Source organism: Bos grunniens, chromosome 4 (genome assembly GCF_055505025.1).
Source record: "Bos grunniens cultivar Pamir isolate PY7600 chromosome 4, Bosgru_T2T1.0, whole genome shotgun sequence".
NCBI lineage: Eukaryota > Metazoa > Chordata > Mammalia > Artiodactyla > Bovidae > Bos > Bos grunniens.
The window spans coordinates 93,850,537-93,872,978 of NC_141168.1; the positions used below are offsets into that span (position 1 = coordinate 93,850,537).

Here is a 22,442-nt window from a genome sequence, read left to right on the forward strand (position 1 = left end):
TATGTCCCATACTGAACTTCACTTCTTCATCCACAAAACAAAACAGCAAACATTCCATCCCCCAGCCCTCTTTCTTGTATCTTGTTTAGAGTGACTAGTTGTTCAGCCAGCTTAAGACACTGTGATGACGGCTCTTTTTCACGCTCCATGCAGTCTACTGATTTGTTGACCAGATCTTCTAGATATTTCTCCAGAATGCAGATTTCTGTTCATCACACCTGCTTCTGCTCTATTTCTGGCTTTTAGGTAATATGACTATAATTGCTCTTTATAGATTTTCCTGCCTATTTCATATCTTGCACATAATTGATAGAATGGTTTAAACTTGAACAGTACATATGCCTCTGACAATCTATCCTTTAAAAACAACTTCCAGTGGCTTCCCTGTGGGATACTCTTCTTTGCTTCAGTGCCTGCTCCTCTTGTCTTCTCATTATCAGTTGCCCTCTTCTTCACTTGGCTGTGTCCGTTAGCCTCTGAGATTAATCTTACATATCACCTTTGTCAGGATGTGTCCTCTGATTTGTTCACCCCTCCTCCTTTTTAGGCTGGGTTGGAGTACCTGCTCCTTCTTACCAGCGCCCTGCAATAGCTGATGCATGTTTGTCATTTTCTTACTGTATTATTTCATATGTAATTCTCCTCCTCCACAAGATTGTGAGCTTTTTGAGACCCAGAACAATCCTTTACTTGCAGAACCTGCCTATAGGGAGCACATGCTGGACTTTAATAAATGTTTGATCAATGAGTGAAAGACGTTTCTGGTCTAGAAAAGGTAGATATACATAAATAATTGCTATAGAACTTTAAATAGTGCAGTGGAGACGGAATGCAAGGACTGAACCTTCTAGCTGGGCAGGGAGAGGTGCTTGTAACGGAAGACTTGCTTTGTAGAAGATAGAAGTTTGAGCTGGTTCTTGAAGGGAACTTGATAGAGGTTTTGCTAGAGAGAGAGAATCCATCCCATAGAAAAAAAGCAAGAGAACAGGTCCTACTCATGAAAAAGCCAGGTGTTTCTAATTCACAGGTCATTTGGCCTTTGAAAAAAAAGGAGGATAGAATAGAGGAGAGGCAGGATGGAAGATGGAATAGAGGAGAAGCGGCTATTGTATTCTTGCAGGCCTGAGCAGAGGTCTTACCTCAGGCTTTGGTGGTGAGGAGAGGGAGGGCTACGAGAGATGCTTAAGCTGTAAAATATAACTAATTAGTTGAGTGTGAGAGTTCTAAGAGGGCAGTTCAGGATAACTCTTAAGATTTCTTTTTTCAGTGATTGATTAGGTACTGGTATCTCCTTTTAATTTAAATAAGGGAATATAGGAAATTTGGGGTATGGTATAAATTTAATTTTAGACATGATGAATTAGAAGTACCCATGAGAAATTCAGGCAAAAACGTTCAGCATACTGTTGAATATAAGTGTTAGAAACTCAGGAGGTGTATCTGGATTGGAGACACAGCTTTGGAAGTCATGGTACATATGAGGTAGTTAAAAGTAAACAAGATTACTTAAGGATTGCACATATAGCACGACTATAGGAGAGTGAAAACAGAATCCTGGGACTTGCCGGTGTTCTTCTGCTTAAAGATAATCTGAAATACTTGGAAAGGAGTATCAATATCCCTTTATTCTTTCCAACTTTATCAGATTTCAGAAACTTCCTCTTTGCAGCCCGTTTGTTCCTTTCATTCTTTGTTGTTGTTCAGTTGTTCAGTCATTTCCAACTCTTTGTGACCCCATGGACTGCAGCACACAAGGCTTCCCTGTCCTTCACCGTCTCCCAGGCTTTGCTCAAATGCACATCCTTTGAGTCGGTGAGGCCATCCAACCATCTTGTCCTCTCTCACCCTGGTCTCCTCTTGCCTTCAATCTTTCCCAGCATCAGGGTCTTCTCCAATGAGTCAGTTCTTTGCATCAGGTGGCCAAAGTATTAGAGGTTCAACATCAGTCCTTCCAATGAATATTCAGGGTTGATTTCCTTTAGGATTGATTGGTTTGATCTCCTTGCTGCCCAAGGGACCCTCAAGAGTCTTCTCCAACATCACAGTTCTAAGGCATCAGTTTGTTGACGCTCAGCCTTTTTTATTGTTAAACTCTCACATCCTGCTAGAAAAGACTGCTGGACTACATGGCTGCTGGAAAAGCCATAACTTTGACTACACAGACCTTTATTGGCAGAGTGATGTCTCTGCTTTTTACTCCGATGTCTAGGTTTGTCATTGCTTTTCTTCCAAGGAGCAAGCGTCTTTTAATTTTATGGCTGCAGTCAGTCTGCAGCGATTTTGGAGCCCAAGAAAATAAAGTCTGTCATTGTTTTCATTGTTTCCCCATCTATTTGCCATGGAGTAATGGACTGGATCCCATGAACTCATTTTTTTGAATGTTGAGTTTTAAGCTACCTTTCTCACTCTCCTCTTTCACCGTCATCAAGAGGCTCTTTAGTTTCTCTTCCCTTTCTGCCATTAAGGGTGGTGTCATCTGCATATCTGAGGTTATTGATATTTCTCTGGCAGTCTTGATTCCAGCTTGTGCTTTATCCAGCCCGGTATTTCACATGATGTACTCTACATATAAGTTAAATAAGCAGGGTGACAATATACAGCCTTGATGTACTTTCCCAATTTGGAACCAGTCTGTTTTTCCATGTCCGGTTCTAACCGTTGCTTCTTGACCTGCATACAGGTTTCTCAGGTAAGGTGGTCTGATATTCCCATCTCTTGAAGAATTTTCCAGTTTGTTGTAATTCATACAGTCAAAGACTTTAGCACAGTCAGTGAAGCAGAAGTAGATGCTTTCCTGGAATTCTCTTGCTTTTCCTATGATCCGATGGATGCTGGTAATTTGATCTCTGGTTCCTCTACCATTTCTAAATCCAGCTTGAATATCTGGAAGTTCTTGGTTCATGTGTTGTTGAAGCCTAACTTGAAGAATTTTGAGTATTATCTTGCTAGCATGTGAAATGAGCATAATTGTGTGGTAGTTTGAACATTCTTTGGCATTGCCTTTCTTTGGGATTAGGATGAAAACTGACCTTTTCCAGTCCTGTGGCCACTGCTGAGTTTTCCAAATTTGCTGGCATAGTGAGTGCAGCCCTTTAACAGCAGCATCTTTTAGGATTTGAAATAGCTGAGCTGGAGTTCTGTTGCCTCTGCTAGCTTTGTTCATAGTAATGCTTCTTGAGGCCCACTTGTCTTCACACTCTAGCAAGTCTGGCTGTAGGTGAGTGATCACACCCTCATGGTTATCCAGGTCATGATGGTCTTTTTTGTACAGTTCTTCTGTGTGTTCTTGCCACCTCTTAACATCTGCTTTTGTTAGGTCCATACTGTCTCTGTCCTTTATTTAGCCCATCTTTGCATGAAGTGTTCCCTTGGTATCTCCAGTTTTCTTGAAGAGATCTCTCTTTCCCATTCAATTGTTTTCCTCTGTTTCTTTGCTTTGTTCGCTTAAAGAGGCTTTCTTATCTCTCTTTGCTGTTTTTTCAAACTCTTGATTTAGATGGGTGTATCTTTCCTTTTCTCTTTTGCCTTTTCACTTCTCTTTTTTTCTCAGCTATTTTTAAGGCCTCCTCAGACAGCCATTTTGCCTTTTTGCATTTCTTTTCCTTGGAGATGGTTTTGATCACCACATCCTGTACAGTATTACGAACCTCTTTCCATACATAGTTCTTCAGGCACTCTATCAGATCTAATCCCTTGAATATATTTGTCACTTCCACTGTATAATCATAAGAGATATGATTTCATTTCAATTCATTCTTTATGCAGCTGGTTTCTTCTTGAGACTGTTAGTTTATTCCTCTTTGAAGTGTATGTTGTCAAACTAAACTAGGGAAAAGGAAATGCTTAAATCATTTATGTGAATTCACATCCCTTCATGAAACGGGCACAGGTATTCTAAGTTTACGTCTACTAAGAAACAGACCGCCATTTTTTAAACATATTACACTCTTGGTTTATCTTTTGTTTTTCCTTTTTTGATAGTGATATAGATACAGATAAATATTTTGCTTCTTTCTTTAAAATAACTATAAAGTGATAAATCACATCTTGGACTCACATCAGGTACACCTTGTAGCACGTGTTGGGACTGTGGCAATCCCAGGTTTGTGGCTCATTTTCATGGAGATTGTTGCGACTCAGCTTTATTCCGTTATTGCCTTGCAGAGGTGATTCCCGATTTTTCTCTTTTTCGAGAAAAGTTGTTTTATTCTTAGGTGATTTTAAAAAATTTTATTCAGAATTTAACAAAATAATGTGCTGGCAATTTTTGATCCCTTTCTTGAACTCTAAATTCTTTGTGTCACAGGTATACATGTGTTCCCCATCCTGAACCCTCCTCCCTCCTCCCTCCCCATACCATCCCTCTGGGTCATCCCAGTGCACCAGCCCCAAGCATCCAGCCTGTGGCGGATTCATTTCGATATTTAGCAAAACCAGTACAATATTGTAAAGTTTAAAAATAAAATAAAATTAAAAAAAAAAATTCTTTGTGTCAAAGACCAACCCGCATGACCTACTGAAATGTCTGAGATACATTTGTTTCTGTTACATACTAGGGTAGGAGAGGAACCTTGACTTGAAAGCCTCAGCTGACTAGTGGAAAAGGAAACAGGCTCAATCCCTTGATTTTGAAGATTGAGTAATAATGAGCCATGAAGTCAGATGGGCTGAGACCTATCCCATTTTCAGTAAGTAAGCTGGTAGTAAATCCTCCCCACTTCAGTTCCTTACTTGCTGAGGTTTTGATCCTGGGTACCATGGTCAGTGACTTAAAACTAGAGTGTTTAGTTAGGGAGGATATTTTTCTATTATTTTATCATGCATATTTAAGTACAAAATTAAATACACACACATACAAATGCAACTTTGGTATTTTGCCACCAGAATGTAACCCACATGAATAATAATGTTTCTGTCACTTGGTGGCTTTCAAGTTCTGAGTATAATTTGTTAGGGCTTGCTGTATTATCTTTATTTATTTTGGTTGAGTCAAAGTAAAGGCTTTTTGTAGAAAAATCTCCTCCTTATTCCATAGGAAAATCAGGGTGATATGTTGGAACTGGCCTTTGGCTTTTCTATTTGTGCTCCGTGGGAGGGAAAAGGAATGATTCCTGTAAGTGGAACTTTCATAGTTTTGAGTGTACATGTTTCCTTTTAGCAACAACTTTTCTTTGTGAATAAATTCCATTTGTATAAAAGTTAGATCTCATAATTAAAAATTATATTTAAAAAGCTGTCCCACAAGATGTTAGGATTTGATTGCTGATTTTGATCTAGCTGGCTTTTGACCACACCAGATTATATTATGAGAGGAATTTACACACTAGGTATCCGGAATAAAGACAGTGATGTTCTTTGGGAGGAGTGGCATTTTCGGTGGAGCTGGTTGAAGTATGTGTTAATGTGTTATGTCAACTAAAATTCTGATCACCTAACAATTTTCCTTAAATATATGACACGTATTTTGTGTATATTCTCTCAGGTTTTCCTGTATCAGAGATGTTGATGTCTTATTCCCTATACTAAGATGAGAGATTATGAAATCTGTGAAATCAATCTGAATTGATTTTAATATAATGTAAAAATAAGTTTATTTATACTTTATTTAAAGTAGAATGAATTTTGAGCAGTTTTACAGTTGAGTTTTGTACTTTTGGGCATTGATAAGGCTATTGCCAAATTCAGACTTAAATGGAAGAAAGAAGGGAAAACCACTAGGTCATTCAGGTATGTACTAAATCAAATCTCTTATGATTAGACAGTGGAAGTGAGAAATAGATTTAAGGGACTAGATTTGATAGATAGAGTGCCCGATGAACTATGGATGGAGATTTGTGACATTGTACAGGAGACAGGGATCAAGACCATCCCCATGGAAAAGAAATGCAAAAAAGCAAAATGGCTGTCTGGGGAGGCCTTACAAATAGCTGTGAAAAGAAGAGAAGCGAAAAGCAAAGGAGAAAAGGAAAGATAATAAGCATCTGAATGCAGAGTTCCAAAGAATAGCAAGAAGAGATAAGAAAGCCTTCTTCAGCGATCAGTGCAAAGAAATAGAGGAAAACAACAGAATGGGAAAGACTAGAGATCTCTTCAAGATTTTAGAGATACCAAGGGAACATTTCATACAAAGATGGGCTCGATAAAGGACAGAAATGGTATGGACCTAACAGAAGCAGAAGATATCAAGAAGAGGTGGCAAGAATACACAGAAGAACTGTATAAAAAAGATCTTCACGACCAAGATAATCACGATGATATGATCACTGACCTAGAGCCAGACATCCTGGAATGTGATGTCAAGTGGGCCTTAGAAAGCATCACTACGAACAAAGCTAGTGGAGGTGATGGAATTCCAGTTGAGCTATTCCAAATCCTGAAAGATGATGCTGTGGAAGTGCTGCACTCAATATGCCAGCAAATTTGGAACACTCAAAAGTGGCCACAGGACTGGAAAAGTTCAGTTTTCATTCCAATCCCAAAGAAAGGCGATGCCAAAGAATGCTCAGACTACCACACAATTGCACTCATCTCACACGCTAGCAAAGTAATGCTCAAAATTGTCCAAGCCAGGCTTCAGCAATACATGAACCGTGAACTTCCAGATGTTCAAGCTGGTTTTAAAAAAGACAGAGGAACCAGAGATCAAATTGCCAACGTCCGCTGGATCATGGAAAAAGCAAGAGAGTTCCAGAAAAACATCTGTTTCTGCTTTATTGACTATGCCAAAGCCTTTGACTGTGTGGATCACAATCAACTGTGGAAAATTCTGAAAGAGATGGGAATACCAGACCACCTGACCTGCCTCTTGAGAAACCTATATGCAGGTCAGGAAGCAACAGTTAGAACTGGACATGGAACAACAGACTGGTTCCAAATCGGAAAAGGAATACGTCAAGGCTGTATATTGTCACCCTGCTGATTTAACTTCTATGCAGAGTACATCATGAGAAATGCTGGGCTGGAAGAAGCACAAGCTGGAATCAAGATTGCTGGAAGAAATATCAGTAACCTCAGATATGCAGATGACACCACCCTTATGGCAGAAAGAGAAGAGGAACTAAAAAGCCTCTTGATGAGAGTGAAAGAGGAGAGAGAAAAAGTTGGCTTAAAGCTCAACATTCAGAAAACGAAGATCATGACATCTGGTCCCATCACTTCATGGGAAATAGATGGGGACACAGTGGAAACAGTGTCAGACTATTTTTTGGGGCTCCAAAATCATTGCAGATGGTGACTGCAGCCATAAAATTAAAAGACGCTTACTCCTTGGAAGAAAAGTTATGACCAACCTAGATAGCATATTCAAAAGCAGAGACATTACTTTGCCAACAAAGGTTCGTCTAGTCAAGGCTATGGTTTTTCCTGTGGTCATGTATGGATGTGAGAGTTGGACTGTGAAGAAAGCTTAGCGCTGAAGAATTGATGGTTTAGAACTGTGGTGTTGGAGAAGACTCTTGAGAGTCCCTTGGACTGCAAGGAGATCCAACCAGTCCATTCTTTTTTTTTTTTTTTTAATTTTATTTTATTTTTAAACTTTACAATATTGTAAATATGTAAATATTTATAAAACAATATAATTTATAAAACAATATAAAACAAAAAATGTTTTGCCAAATATAAAAATGAATCCGCCACAGGTATACCCGCATTCCCCAACCAGTCCATTCTGAAGGAGATCAGCCCTGGATGTTCTTTGGAAGGAATGATGCTAAAGCTGAAATTCCAGTACTTTGGCCACCTCACGCGAAGAGTTGACTTATTGGAAAAGACTCTGATGCTGGGAGGGATTGGGGGCAAGAGGAAAAGGGGACGATAGAGGATGAGATGGCTGGATGGCATCACCCACTCCATGGACGTGAATGTGAGTGAACTCCGGGAGATGGTGATGGACGGGGGGCCTGGCATGCTGCGATTCATGGGGTCGCAAAGAGTCGGACACAACTGAGCCACTGAACTGAACTGAAGGCTGGCTGTGACTGTGTAGCAGTTTTTTATAATTAATGACTGGTAGGCCCATGGACAGAGGAGCCTGGTGGGCTGCAATCCATGGGGTCGCTAAGAGTCGGACACGACTGAGTGACTTCACTTTCACTTTTCACTTTCATGCGTTGGAGAAGGAAATGGCAACCCACTCCAGTGTTCTTGCTTGGAGAATCCCAGGGATGGGGGAGCCTGGTGGACTGCTGTCTATGGGTTCGCACAGAGTCGGACACAACTGAAATGACTTAGCAGCAGCAGCAGTGTCTTATTACCATTGTCTCCTTTTGTAAAACTGTCTTGTGCTTATGATTATTTATATGTAGTTTTTAAAAGACTTTTTAAAGAGCAGTTTAGATTTGTAACAAAATCAAAAGGAAGGTTCAGAGATTTCACGTGTGCTTCCTGCTCTCACACAGAGTCTCTTCTCATTATCAACCTCTCTCACGAGAATGGTACTTTTTTTTTTTTAACCAAAAGTCTATAATTTATTTTGGGGTTCAAAACTCTTGGTATTGTGTGTTCTGTTGGCTCAGATAAAAATATAATAATGTATATCCATCATTATAATAACTTGCAGGGTATTTTCACTGTCCTAAAAATTGTCTGTCTCTGCCAGTTCATCACCCGGTCTTATACCGAGCCCCATCTTTTTATTGTTTCCATAGTGTTGTCTTTCAGAATGTCATATGCTTGGAATCATATAGTAAGTAGCCTTTTTGCATTAGCTTCTTTCACTCTGTAGTATGCATTTAAAGTTCCTCAATGTCTTTTCATGGTTTGATAGCTCACTTCTTTTTAGCGCTGAACAATACTCCATTGTCTGGATGTACCACAATTTATATATCCATTCACTTACTTTAGGATATCTTGGTTGCTTCCATGTTTTGGCAGTTATGAATAAGTTGATTTAAGTTTTTGTGTGGACATGAGTTTTCAGTTCTCTTGGATAAATCCCAAGGAGTATGATTGCTGTATGGTAAAGAGTGTGTTTAGTTTTGTAAGGAATTGCCAAACTATCTTCCAGTGTGGCTGTATGATTTTGCCTTGCTGCCAGTGAGTTCCTATTGCTCCACATTCTTGCTAGCATTTAGTTATTCTGTATTTTAGCCATTCTGATTGGTGTGTAGTGGTATCTTATTCTGTTCTTAATTTGTATCTCCCTGGGGACATATGATGTGGAGCATCTTTTCATGTGCTCATTTGCTGGTAAAGAATCTGCCTCCAGTTTAGGAGAACTGGGTTCAGTCCCTTGGTTGGGAAGATCCCATGGAGAAGGTAATGGCAATCCACTCCAGTATTCTTACCTGGAGAATTTCACAGACAGAGAAGCCTGGTGGGCTACAGTCCATGGGGTTGCAAAAAGTTGAACACCACTTAGCGACTTTCACTTTCACTTTCGTATCTTCTTTGGTGAGATGTCAGTTAAAATCTGTGGCCCATTTTTTTACCAGAATTTATTTACTTACTGTTGAGTTTTAAGAGTTATTTGTAGTTTTGGATAAAAAGGCCTTTATTAGATATGTCATTTGCAAATATTTTTCCCTAGTCTGTGGCTTGTCTTTTAATTATCATAATACTGTCTTTTGCAGAAGTTTTTAATTTTAATGACATCTAGCTTATCAATTAAGTTTTTCATAGATTATGTCTGGTGTTACATCTAAAAAGGCATCACTGTACTCGAAGTCATCTATGTTATCTTCTGGAGATTTATAGTTTTGTTTTACGTTTAGGTATATGGTCCATTTTGAGTTAATTTTTGTAAAGGTATACGATCTGTGTCTTAGATTAATTTTTTTTTTGCATGTGGATGTCTGATTTTGATAGCACCGTTTGTTGAAAAGACTGTCTTTTGGTTTTGTGTAGTTTTGGAAACTGTTAAATACTGCATTTATCCCTCACAACTTACTTTGTTTGTTGCCTTTTATAGATGAAATCTTAAATAAAGTTAGACATAAAAGTATAAATAGCCTTGAGCATTGGGCTTAAGTTCAGTAAACAAATGATATTCTCTGTCCTACTTTCGAGCCAAAGAGTACTTCCCCTTTGGCACACTCTTCTGTAGTGCTAGCATTTTTAAATCTTTGTTCACTTGGAATTTTACTAGTCAGTGTCCAATAATACCATTTTGATGGAAAGAAATGGGTAACTGTAAAGAAAAGAGATTGATTCTTGTTCACCTGCAAAACTGCTTTTGGAAGACAAAGCAAATTTATCACTACTGTTTAAGCTCTGGAGGACTTATCTTTTTTGTATTCCCAAACATTTTGTAACTTTTCATTATGGCACTTACTACAGTTGTTTATCATTCCATGTGTATTTTGCCTTCCTAGTTTGTGAGCATTTTGAGGGCAGAAACTGCTTGATTCATCTTTGTATGATTAAGGCCCAATAGATAGCTATCCAATTATTATAGGATCAGTGTAACCTCCCAAAACAATAATTTTAGAAGACAGTAGTTCTTATTTAAAATGAATACATAACCCACACATGAGATAGAATGTTAAAACTCATTACTTAAAGTAGTTCCGGATTTAAAAGAATCTTTGTCTTGATTGAATAGCCAAGTATATATTGCTTTACTGTCAACTAATCACAGAAATCTTTTAATCCCAAGTCTCTGGGCTATGAACATTTATCATGTTTATCGACTGTTTATTTCTGGTATTGATTCCTTAAGAAATACAAGTGCATTTACTATGTAAGTGAATTTTGTGATTATTGTGTGTTTTAAAAAATGTTTTTAGTGAAAAATTTCAAACCTTAAAAGTAGAAAGATGAGTGTAATGAACTTCCCTCTGTCACACCCAGCTTAGACATTTATCACCTCATGGCTAATTATATTTTTTGTTGATCCTTTTTCACTTTTCCCCTACTGTCTACTTCCAGAATTATTTTGAAGCATATTCTAGATCATATGATTTCATCTTTAAATATTTCATCTTGCATCTCTAAAGCATTAAGGGTTCTTTTTGTTAAAGCATAATAGCTGGTACCATTCATTGTATCAAGCCAAAAAATAAACAGCAACTTCTTAATGTCATTAAAAAATGTTTATAATTACCCAGTTTCTCTTCCTTCTTTCCCTCCTCATCCTCCTTCTTCTCTTTCCACTGTATTTTTGTTATAATCAAGTTGAATAAGTTTGCATATTGCAGTGTTAACCCGCAGATTCTCCTTAACCTTCCTCTCCCCTCCTTTTTTTTCCCCCTTGCCCTGTATTTGTTGAAGGAATTGGATCTTCTGCCCTTTACTGTTTCTCATAGTCTGAATTTTGCTTAGTTCATCTCCATGATGTATTGTAACATTTTCTTAGTCTTTGTGCATTTCCTCAATCAGATTCAGGTTTGATTTCCCCCCACCCCACCCCCACAAAACTTTGATTGATGGTGATGTTGAAGCTGAAACTCCAGTCCTTTGGCCACCTGATGTGAAGAACTGAGTCATTGGAAAAGACCCTGATGCTGGGAAAGATTGAAGGCGGGAGGAGAAGGGGACGGCAGAGGATAAGATGATTGGATCGCGTCACCAACTCAATGGACATAAGTTTGAGTGAACTCCGGGAGTTGGTGGTGGACAGGGAGGCCTGGCGTGCTGCAGTCCATGGGGTTGCAGAGTCGAACACGACTGAGTGACTGAACTGAATTGATATGTATTTTTATTCCAAGAGGCATGTATGTTTGGTTCATTCTCTCTTTCTCTCTTTTCTTTCTTCCTCCCTCCCCCAGCTCTGATGCCCTACCTAGACTGCCAGATCACTAATATGTTAGGGATTGCAATATGGCAATATTCTGTCACTTATTATGTGAATTTTTCTCCTTAAGGAGAAAGTGATTTTTTTTATCAACTCTGATCACCCCAGTAAATGCTTAATTCTATAACACTTTTCAAAAATAGTTGGTTCTTTAGAACCCTTCAAAGATCAGTGAAATTTAAAAGTATCTCTAATTTCATAAACTCAGATATTTGATGTACTCCAATCCATTGCAGTTGTTATTGTTACTGATTCCATTTTTAGCCAGGTGAGACCTCTTCAGGTTGTCTGCTGAGTTTGACATTTTTTCAGTAATCTTTGGTAGCTTTCTGGTATGATAAAGTGTTCGGACCCATCTTAAACTCATTTCCTGCTCTAGCCGTGGAATTAGCCATTCCTCCAGTAGCCTGAGGTCATTTTGTTGGAACTGTCAACACTATTTGTTACTGAAGCAATGATTCACAGTAAAATTACTATATTTTAAAATCACTTGAAATACTTCCTCTATGTGGTTTTTCCACATTGTTAGTATATACAGTTAGACTTTCAAATTTCACTTTTCTTTTTAGAGATTGCTTTTGAAGTTCTTTTTATGTGTAAGATGTTTATACCAATACAAAATTAGATCTGCAGAGCAAAGTATTTTCAAAGTGCCTAGTTCTCATACCTATCCTCTTTTACCCCATTTTCTCCATTCCTTGTAGTTCAAGTTTCTGTATATCCTTACATTTAAAAGAATGAGCAAATGTTTCTATATTTATAACTCTTACCCTCCCTTTCTTGGATGAATAATAGCTATACATACTTTTCTTTACTGGTATGTAATTAAAAAGATAATCTGGGTACATATGCTAATACAAAAAAATTTGTTCAAAATGCACAAAATTGGCATTTTCTAATATATTGATGGGTTTGATTAGCTTGCATAATTAGATATTCAGCTGTCTTATTCTTTAGTAGCTTTAAAACTTGCTTTGATCAGTTATTTTTAAGGGGATACTTTTCCTTTTTGCATGTCATTTATATATACATAATACATATATACACACACATATATATTTGTTTAGGAATGACACTGATATATATATAAATTAAAAATAGACATTTATCTGTCAAATGGAAACATAAGGAAAGTAATTTTCTTTTTGATAAAGATTAAAAGTTTATTTTAAAAACTCTTTACTATTTTTTTAGTTATTTATTATTACGGCACAAAAGCATTGTGTGTAGTTAGAAAAATATAGCTTCTAAAAAGCACTCTTGGTTAATTTATTTCAGCTTTATGTATCTTCTGGGCCTTTTATCAGAAATTCAGGAAACCTTGTTAATGTGGTTTTGCAGTTGGAGGCTTTGAGCCTGCTAGAAGCCTGTCAGGACTGTTCTTTGCTATACTGCTCCATCCACATTTTAAATACTTTTATTATTCTTTCTGTATAAGGGAAAGCATTCAGTAAATACAGTCTTTTGTTTTTTCAATACTGTAGTTTCTTTTAGACTCTAATTCCAGTGGTTCCCAATGTATGGGCTGTGGGGGTGGGGAGAGGTTCTGCAGCCCAACTTAGTTTGTATTCTGAATAAGCAAATGCCTATGAATGTACCTGTTATTTATTCAAACCGTGTATAGTTATTTTGTAATTGGTGGAATCTCATTTAAAAGACACTGAATTAATTGTATCATTTTTTGTTTTCTTGTGTTTTCTTTGTCATTGGATGCTAGGTGTGCTAATTATATAGCAGTATGTGACCTTTTATAACTACTGCTCTAATAAAAAATTAAAGGGTTTGTTAAAGTAGTTACCTACATATGTATACATAATTAATTTTTGAAAATATGTAAAAGTTTAACTGTAGACTTCCATTTTAAGGGAGAGAGTTCTGTTACTGGAGAACTAAGTACATGGGGCTAGTGTATATGTATGTATATACATACATATACATATATACATATTCTGGCCACCCTGGTTGGGAGTGGGAGGAGAAAGTCCACAGGTGCCCAGTGGCCATAATCTTTGCCAGCTGGGCAGTTGACCGTCTTAGAGACAAGGCCCTCTGTTGTTCCTGGCCCAGCAGCTGGATTGAAAACATGCACCATATCACGCTGGTGTTTAATCATCCTCACAAGGATATACTAGTTTTGAGTGGAAGAGAATCTTTATTTACATGTTCCCAGAGTATCAAAAGAGGGGTTTGGTACCAACTTAGCTAAATATACTGATGGTCCCTCTGTGACAGCTTCTCTGTGCTGCCTCCCTGAATGGGAAGTAGTGATGTAGGCTGGTGTAGGGTATGTTGAAACCTTTTTTTCAACCTTTTCCTTTTTTTTTTTTGAGATTGGGGCCTTGTTGTGGATTATGCTGGTAGGAATGTGTAGCTCTGCATACAGTCCTAAGGTGGGAGTGAGAAAGAGGACTTCAGTTTAGGGTCCTTTTCTTTTTCAGTTTCCCTTTCCATTTCTTGCCCTTTCTCTTTTTCCTCCCTTTTGCCCTTCTCCCCTCTCTTTCTGTTACTTCCCTCATTTTACTTCTCTCCTTAGTAAATGAGTTAATTATTTCCATATTTACTGAGCAGCTTCTTTGTAGCAGGCCTTGGTTAAATTACTGTATATTGTTGAATGAGCCAAAGTTCAGTGTCAGGAGCTCATTCTATTGCAATTACTTACAGATGGAATAAGGTGGAAGGAAAACAATCTATAGTTTCAATAAGGCCATTCTTCTTCTGGGCACTTATTTTTGTTGTTGAATTCCTGTATGTAGTTTCTGTGACCCAGGTTGGTGCTGAAATAATATCAGCTTTATGAGTCTCAGCCCTGTCTGGCTGGCTGCCCTGTGCCATGTAATGTGTTGAGACATACCAAGTGAATATAACTGGGAGTGGCTGACTCACTCTATTGAGACTCCTCAGTACAGTTCAGTCGCTGAGTCGTGTCCAACTCTTGTGTGACCTCATGGACTGCAGCATGCCAGGCTTCCCTGTCCATCACCACTCCCATAGCTTATTCAAACTCATGTCCATTGAGTTGGTGATGCCATCCAACCATCTCATCCTCTGTCATCCCCTTCTCTTCCTGCGTTCAATCTTTGCCAGCATCAGGGTCTTTTCCAGTGAGTCAGTTCTTCACATCAGGTGGCCAAAGGACTGGAGCTTCAGCTTCAGCTTCAGCTTCAGCTTCAGTCCTGCCAATGAATATCCAGGACTGATTTCCTTTAGGCTGGACTGGTTGGATCTCCTTGCAGTCCTGGGACTCTCAACAGTCTTCTCCAACACCACAGTTCAAAAGCATCAATCTTCAGTGATCACCTTTCTTTATAGTCCAGCTCTCACATCCATACAGGATACTGGAACCATAGCTTTGACTAGATGAACCTTTGTTGGCAAAGTAATGTCTCTGCTTTTTAATATGCTGTCTAGGTTGGTCATAACTTTCTTCCAAGGAGTAAGTGTCTTTTAATTTCGTGGCTGCAGTCACCATCTGCACTGATTTTGGAGCCCAAGAAAACATAAAGTCTGACACTGTTTCATTGTTTCCCCATCTATTTCCCATGAAGTGATAGGACTGGATGCCACGATCTTCGTTTTCTGAATGTTGAGTTTTAAGCCAACTTTTTCACTCTCCTCTTTCACTTTCATCAAAAGCCTCTTTAGTTCTCCTTCGCTTTCTTCCATAGTGGTGGTGTCATCTGCATATCTGAGGTTATTGATGTTTCTTCCAGCAGTCTTGATTCCAGCTTATGCTTCATCCAGCCCAGTGTTTCTCATGGTGTACTCTGCGTATAAGTTAAATAAGCAGGGTAATGGTATACAGCCTTGATGTACTCCTTTCCTGATTTGGAACCAGTCTGTTGTTCCATGTCCAGTTCTAACTGTTGCTTCTTAACCTGCATACAGGTTTCTCAGGAGACAGGTCAGATGGTCTGGTATTTCCATCTCTTGAAGAATTTTCCACAGTTTTTTGTAATCCACAGAGTCAGAGGCTTTGGCATAGTCAATAAAGGAGAAGGAGATGTTTTTTCTGGAACTCTCTTGCTTTTTTGATGATCCAACAGATGTTGGGAATTTGATTTCTGGTTCCTTAGGAGAGTCCAAAGTCTGTTCTCTGGAAGCTCTGACAGTCTGTTCTTCTGTGATCGAAAATAACTGTTTCCACTTAGCCCCACTCTCCACATGTAACCAGGAGAGTTTATGCCTGGCTCTACATCAAAGTTACTTAATCAGTCTGACTTGAGAGATAATTTTACAACTCAGCTCCTTGATTGTGCTAGTGTGAATTCTGAATCAAAAAGAGGTTAGTGATTTTGCAGAGGTTACACAGAACTTTAGTGGCAAACTGGAACCTGTCATTTCTGATTCTGTTTTTAGTACTGTATTATACTACCTTTCCTATCATAGAAGTCTGTGATGAGGATCAAATGAGATAAATGGTAGTATGAATTAATAGACGTGAAATACTACAATGTAAATTACTTCCCCATGCTTTCTACTATGAGGAGACATGCAACACTTTTTACATTGTCAACTTCTTGATTCTTAAGCATCATGGCAGCAAGGGTCGTTTTTTATGTCTTTGTGTGTTATTTCCATTATTTATGTAAGGAATATGTGGATGAACTGATTATCTAATAAAACTTATACTTTATATTTATGTACTTTGTACTCAAATCAGGAATTTATTACATTCGTTACAAGTAGTTTTCTGACTGTAATTTCTTGGGAGGTATATTAAGCTAATTAATTAAAAAAAAGAAACCACTCATTTATGATTTTAATTTTTTTTTTACTGTGACTTCTAACTTCAGGCAGTTGTCAACTGAAAAATTGTAAGGTTCCTTAGGAGTCAGAATTTGAATAGAATCAAATCCCACTCTTACTGTTACTAGCTGTGTGACCTTGGACCATTTTTTAAAAATCTTCTCTGTACTTTAGTTTCTCTATTGTTAAACTAGAAATAATAATAGTGATTAAGCTAAAATTGATCACTAGACCAGTGGTCTCCAACCTTTTTGGCACCAGGGACCCATTTCATGGAGTACGATTTTTCCATGGACCAGGGAGAAGGGGGATGGGTTTGGGATGATTTAAGTGCGTTACCTCTATTGTGTACTTTATTTTTATTTTTGTTACATCAGCTCCACCTCAGATCAATAGGCATTAGATCCCAGAGGTTAGGGATGCCTGCACTAGAGCATAGACTCATTTACTACCCAGAAAAACCATATAGCATAGATGAAGAAATGAAGGCATGGAGCGGTTACACAGTTAATACATAATGAAAGTTAGATTTTCATTCAGTTGAACTCCAGACTTCATGTTTTTTGAGCACTGTGTTATATTACCTTCTCGATTACTTCTTAAGTTGTTCTGAGGAGGACATGAGGTATGCATGTAGAATGCTTGGTACAATTTTGGTTTTCAGAGGTTCTGGAATTGTGAGTAAGGTATTGTGGACTTAGGGATTAATTTTGGTAGCATTATAGATATATAATTGTCCTTAGTTCTGAACAGTTCTGGTAAATTATTAGAAATGAAACTATCACAAACCCCATCCCAGACATAATGGACCAGAATCTGTATTTTAAGAACTTGCATTTTAGATCCTTAAAGTTTGAGAAGTACTGCAAGAGATAATTTTGGAGGTTTCTTCCATCTTACAGTTGTGTGTCGATAACCTTAGGGAAGCAGACATATGGATATTTCAGTGTTGTTATTGTGTTTGGAGAAGAAAATAGTAATTTTAATGAAGTATTATTTTACTGAAAAGTATTATTTTAGTAAAAATCACTATTACATGGATATGTTTCTATTCTTTGGCTTCCATTCTGAATTTGTAAAAATATTCTGATATAGTACAAAACTGTCCTAAATTGTATCATCCTGTGTCATCTAAGAAAATAATCAGAACTCAAAAACTTAGAATGGTTTTAGATGAAATATTTTTCTTAATCTCACTGGATAATAAGATTATAATATTAGCCAAACATATAAATGGGAACCCTAAATATAACATAAAACTTCCTTATTTTGGACAGTTCTGTATACTGATGTTTCATTGTTTAGTTCAGTTCAGTCGCTCAGTCATGTCCGACTCTTTGCGACCCCATGAACTGCAGCACGCCAGGTCTCCCTGTCCATCACCAACTCCCGGAGTCCACCCAAACCTGTGTCCATCGAGTCAATGATGCCATCCAACCATCTCATCCTCTGTCGTCCCCTTCTCCTCCTGCCCTCAATAATTCCCAGCGTCAGCGTCTTTTCCAGTGAGTCAGCTCTTTGCATCAGGTGGCCAAAGTATTAGAGTTTCAGCTTCAACATCAGTCCTTCCAATGAACACCCAGGACTGATTTCCTTTAGGATGGACTGTTTTGATCTCCTTGCAGTCCAAGGGACTCTCAAGAGTCTTCTCCAACACCATAGTTCAAAAGAATCAATATTTTGGTGCTCAGCTTTCTTTATAGTCCAACTCTCGCATCCATACATGACCACTGGAAAAACCATAGCCTTGACTAGACGGACCTTTGTTGGCAAAGTAATGTCTCTGCTTTTTAATATGCTGTCTACATTGGTTATAACTTTCCTTCCAAGGAGTCTTTTAATTCATTTCTGCAGTCACCATCTGCAGTGATTTTGGAGCCCAGAAAAATAAAGTCTGACACTGTTTCCACTGTTTACCCATCTATCTGCCATGAAATGATGGGACCGGATGCCATGATTTAGTTTTCTGAATGTTGAGCTGTAAGCCAACTTTTTCACTCTCCTCTTTCACTTTCATCAAGAGCCTCTTTAGTTCTTCACTTTCTGCCATGAGGGTGGTGTCATCTGCATATCTGAGGTTATTGCTATTTCTCCTGGCAATCTTGATTCCAGCTTGTGTTTCCTCCAGCCCAGTGTTTCTCATGATGTACTCTGCATATAAGTTAAATAAGCAGGGTGACAATATACAGCCTTGACTTATTCCTTTTCCTATTTGGAACCAGTCTGTTGTTCCATGTCCAATTCTAACTTCTGCTTCCTGACCTGCATATAGGTTTCTCAAAGAGCCAGGTCAGGTGGTCTGGTATGCTCATCTCTTTCAGAATTTTCCAGTTTATTGTGATCCACACAGTCAAAGTCTTTGGCATAGTCAATAAAGCAGAAATAGATGTTTTTCTGGAACTCTCTTGCTTTTTCAATGATCCAGCGGATGTTGGCAATTTGATCTCTGATTCGTTGGCCTTTTCTAAAACCAGCTTGAGCATCTGGAAGTTCAGGGTTCATGTATTGCTGAAGCCTGGCTTGGAGAATTTTAAGCATTACTTTACTTAATATTTGAAGTTAAATATTATAAGATTAACCACAAAATAAATGTGCACTTGACTTACTTGATTGGAAATGTTTAATTTTATTAATCCCTGAACTATAGAAATTTCTCTCAAACTTAATTGAGATAAAGGGTCTTCTAAGAGTTTGTTTTTTTGATGACTTTTGTTACCATTTTCCAACAAGTAGGAAGACAGTTGTAAGATTCTGAAAATTTGAGTTTTTAGACAGTTGAGCATCTCTTCATGTTAAATAATTGAGTTAATAATTTTTCCCAGATTATATAATTATGTTTCTTTCTTGAAAATCTCTTTAATTTTTAACTTTCTTGAATTGATATTCAAACAGATGGAAAACATGTTTATACTGTTTAAAGCAAACGCCTTGTTAAAAACCAGGACATTTGAGTACTATTTGAGAAGCCCCGTGTGTATTGTCCTCCAATTGCATGCTGCCTTCCTTCCTTCATCTCCAGAGACAGCCATTTTGCTTGGTTTCATAAAACCTCTGAATAGTAAGTTGTTAACTTACTTAAGTTGTAAGTTGTTAACCAGTAAGTTGTATGGCTTTGAAAACTGGCTAGCAAGCATAAATATAACTTTGTAAAGAAGGAGCAGTATTGCTAATATTGGGTCAAATCTCATTGAAGAAGGTAGGTTGGATAAATTATCTGGGTCATGGTCTGGTTTGGCTGTCCTGAGAGTTTATAAGAACTCTTTTCAGGAAAGTCAGTGGAAAGCTTTATTTGAGTGGATCTTGGTTGAAATAGCATCTGTTTCTTGTAGTTGGCCATCTCGCAGTACTATAGTGTGGATCAGGTAACTGGGTGTTCTTCAGAAGTATTGTCAGAGGGACTGAAACGCTCTGTACTTTCTTCTAAGCCACCATGGCCTACTTTTAGCTCTTATATAGAAGTCAGGGGAGGCACAGCCTGGTTCCCCAAACATAGAGTCTTGTAGCCTAGGTCTTACCTTAATCAGGTAAGTAGTGGTGGGTCCAGTGGGGCTGTTGGCTGTGCCCCTGCTTGTGGCCTGTCTGCAGTCTCTGCCCCCTGCCCTCAGCTTTCACCTACTCTTTACTCATGGAAATCATCAGGCAAATTTTTTACTTTCAATGGACTTCGAATCTTCTACCATGGGATCTTCTTCTCCATGGGATGTGGTTGGGAATCCAGAGATAGTTGTGGTTTTACATGGCTTTTCAACATCCAGCTATGATTGATTGGTACAGAATTTCAGAAGGTCAGACCCTCAGGTTTCATTGAGTGATTGCCCTCAATTTCGTAGCATTTGGCCTCAGCAACAAACCGAGACCACATCACTATTCCATATTTGAGCAGGCCATCATGAAGGTGCTTTGTGGCATCTGGGACTTCAGAACCGTAGGATCAACCTGTTATCTCACAGCTATTAGGGATATTGTTGCTCAGAAGCTGTTGTGTAAGTTCAAGCAGAATTGATCTGGTCTGCTTACCATCTAGAGTTTCTTTTTGTCAAGTGGAGGTTTATTTCCTAAGACTGACTGTCCTCTCCTTCTCCAAAAACTTCTCAGAGATGGAGGCATGCTGTCCCCCTTCCTCATGTAGTTGATGAGGAATTCTCTTGAGATCTCACCCAGTCTTCAGGCTGTACACCCACCCCTCTGAGAGTGAGCTGTGGGACATGTGGGCAGGGATATGTGACAGTGATGGGAATGTGGTTATTGACAGTCTTTGCAGTATATCAGTCAGAGGAAGTTCAGAAGATGCTGGTGGGAGCTCTGTCTGTTTCCATTCCCATGCATTTTATCTATGGGCCATTGGATCCAGTGAATATCTAGGATTTTTGGAGCTATGTAGGAAAACACTGCTGTGGTCCACAGTGTCGATTTTGGATGACCACATCAGCCACTGTCCACAGCTAGAGGATCCATGGGCTTCTTGAATGAATATATGGACTTAATTAACTCATTCTGAGCTGGACAGAGTAGCTTCCCGGTATTACCTCCCTTATTCCTTGTGCTGTGCTTGCTTCAATCATATCTGACTCTTTGCAGCCCTATGTCTGTAGCCCTCCCGGTTCCTCTGTCCATGCGATTTTCCAGACAAGAATACTGGAGTGGATTGCCATTTCCTCCTCCAGAGGATCTTCCTGACCCAGGGAGCGAACCTGTGTCTCTTTTGACTCTTGCTTTGGCAGGTGTGTTCTTTACTACTAGCATTACCTGAGAACCCCTCTTCCTTATCTCTTGTGTATTCCAGTTAGGAAGAAATGCCCAAAAGAGGTCCTGGCCACCAAACACTTCTCTTATAGAAGTCCACCTGACTCACATTGGTGAACAGCATATAGTAAAAAGCCAGCAGAAGCTGTAAGGGTGACCTAATAGTCCACCTTCCATTCCTTTGACATCTGATCAAGTTGGACTTGCCTTTATCTTTGAGTTATTAGAACATTCTGATGGGCACTACTGCTCACTGATGCAGAAAATTTGACATTCTTTTGCATAAGAGTCTTTGGAACACTTCTGTGGACTTTTCTGAAAAGTACTGATTTCTGGTCCTGATTGAAATTATCTAAAGGTGCTGCCTTCACCACCCTTGAATGGCTTTGAGTTCAGCCTTCTCTAAGCGACACAGCTTCAAGTGAGAGTCTCCTTCGTCATAACTTTGGTTTTGGTTTCATTAGCTGCTTCTATTTGTAGACATTTTGTTAGACTTTGGTTTAAATAATGCCGTATTCTAAGTATACTTTAAGACTATGATTTACCTACATGGATTATATTTTTATATTCTGTAAGGATACTAAACCAGCAGACAGGTACCCAAGCAGAGTAGTTTAACCTTAGTAAGTATGTTTCATTTCAGAATAAATTGAACTAAATCCAAGCTGTTTACAGAATTTCCTAAAATTACAGGATACTAAAGACAGTAGCCTCTGTGCCAGAGATTTACTGTTACTTGCTGTTAAAACTGGTCTTTCCAGCTACTAATGGCAGTACTCTTCATACCTTAGTGTGTGGAGGCAGGTCCCTCCTCAGCTGGAGTGGAGAGGATGGGATCTTGTACAGTCCACATCACCAGGCTGAATGTTTATTGACCACTTAACCTTCTTGTTGGTTGTCCCAGAGAGGGTTCCTTGTGTAGCTTAGCAGTTCCTGTACTTTACAGACAGGAAAGTCTCAGAAACTTGGGCCTATAAGCAAATGGTGCTAAATACTTTGTTTTAAAGCCACAGTTTCATTGTTTTGGTTAAAATAGGATTATTAACTAGTGATTAAAAAATTTTTATTAGCAACTTCAAGTATAACAACTGGAATAAGTCTTTATTTTCTATATATAAAAATGAATTTTGACAGGAAAAAAAAAAAAGGTCAGGGAAGACCACTTCTGCAGGTGCAGTAGTATCCCCAGCTGATTCAAGGAGCTGATCAGGAAGGCAGAGTA

General features: G+C 38.5%; 1 protein-coding gene and 1 pseudogene across 9 annotated transcripts in view; both read left to right on the plus strand.

Moving 5' to 3' along the window:
- SNX13 (sorting nexin 13) overlaps positions 1-22,442 on the plus strand; it is a 147,775-nt gene that overhangs the window by 26,513 nt on the left and 98,820 nt on the right. For 2 of the 9 annotated variants that reach the window (XM_086397491.1, XM_086397493.1), the window contains exon 2: positions 4,557-4,688. The exons of the other annotated variants lie outside the window; for them this stretch is intronic. In XM_086397491.1, coding sequence (XP_086253617.1) covers positions 4,653-4,688 — 36 coding nt within the window. In that variant the 5' untranslated portion in view covers positions 4,557-4,652. The remainder of the gene's footprint in view (positions 1-4,556; positions 4,689-22,442) is intronic. 9 annotated transcript variants of the gene reach the window in all.
- Positions 20,007-21,097, plus strand: LOC147374542 (mesoderm-specific transcript homolog protein pseudogene; annotated as a pseudogene).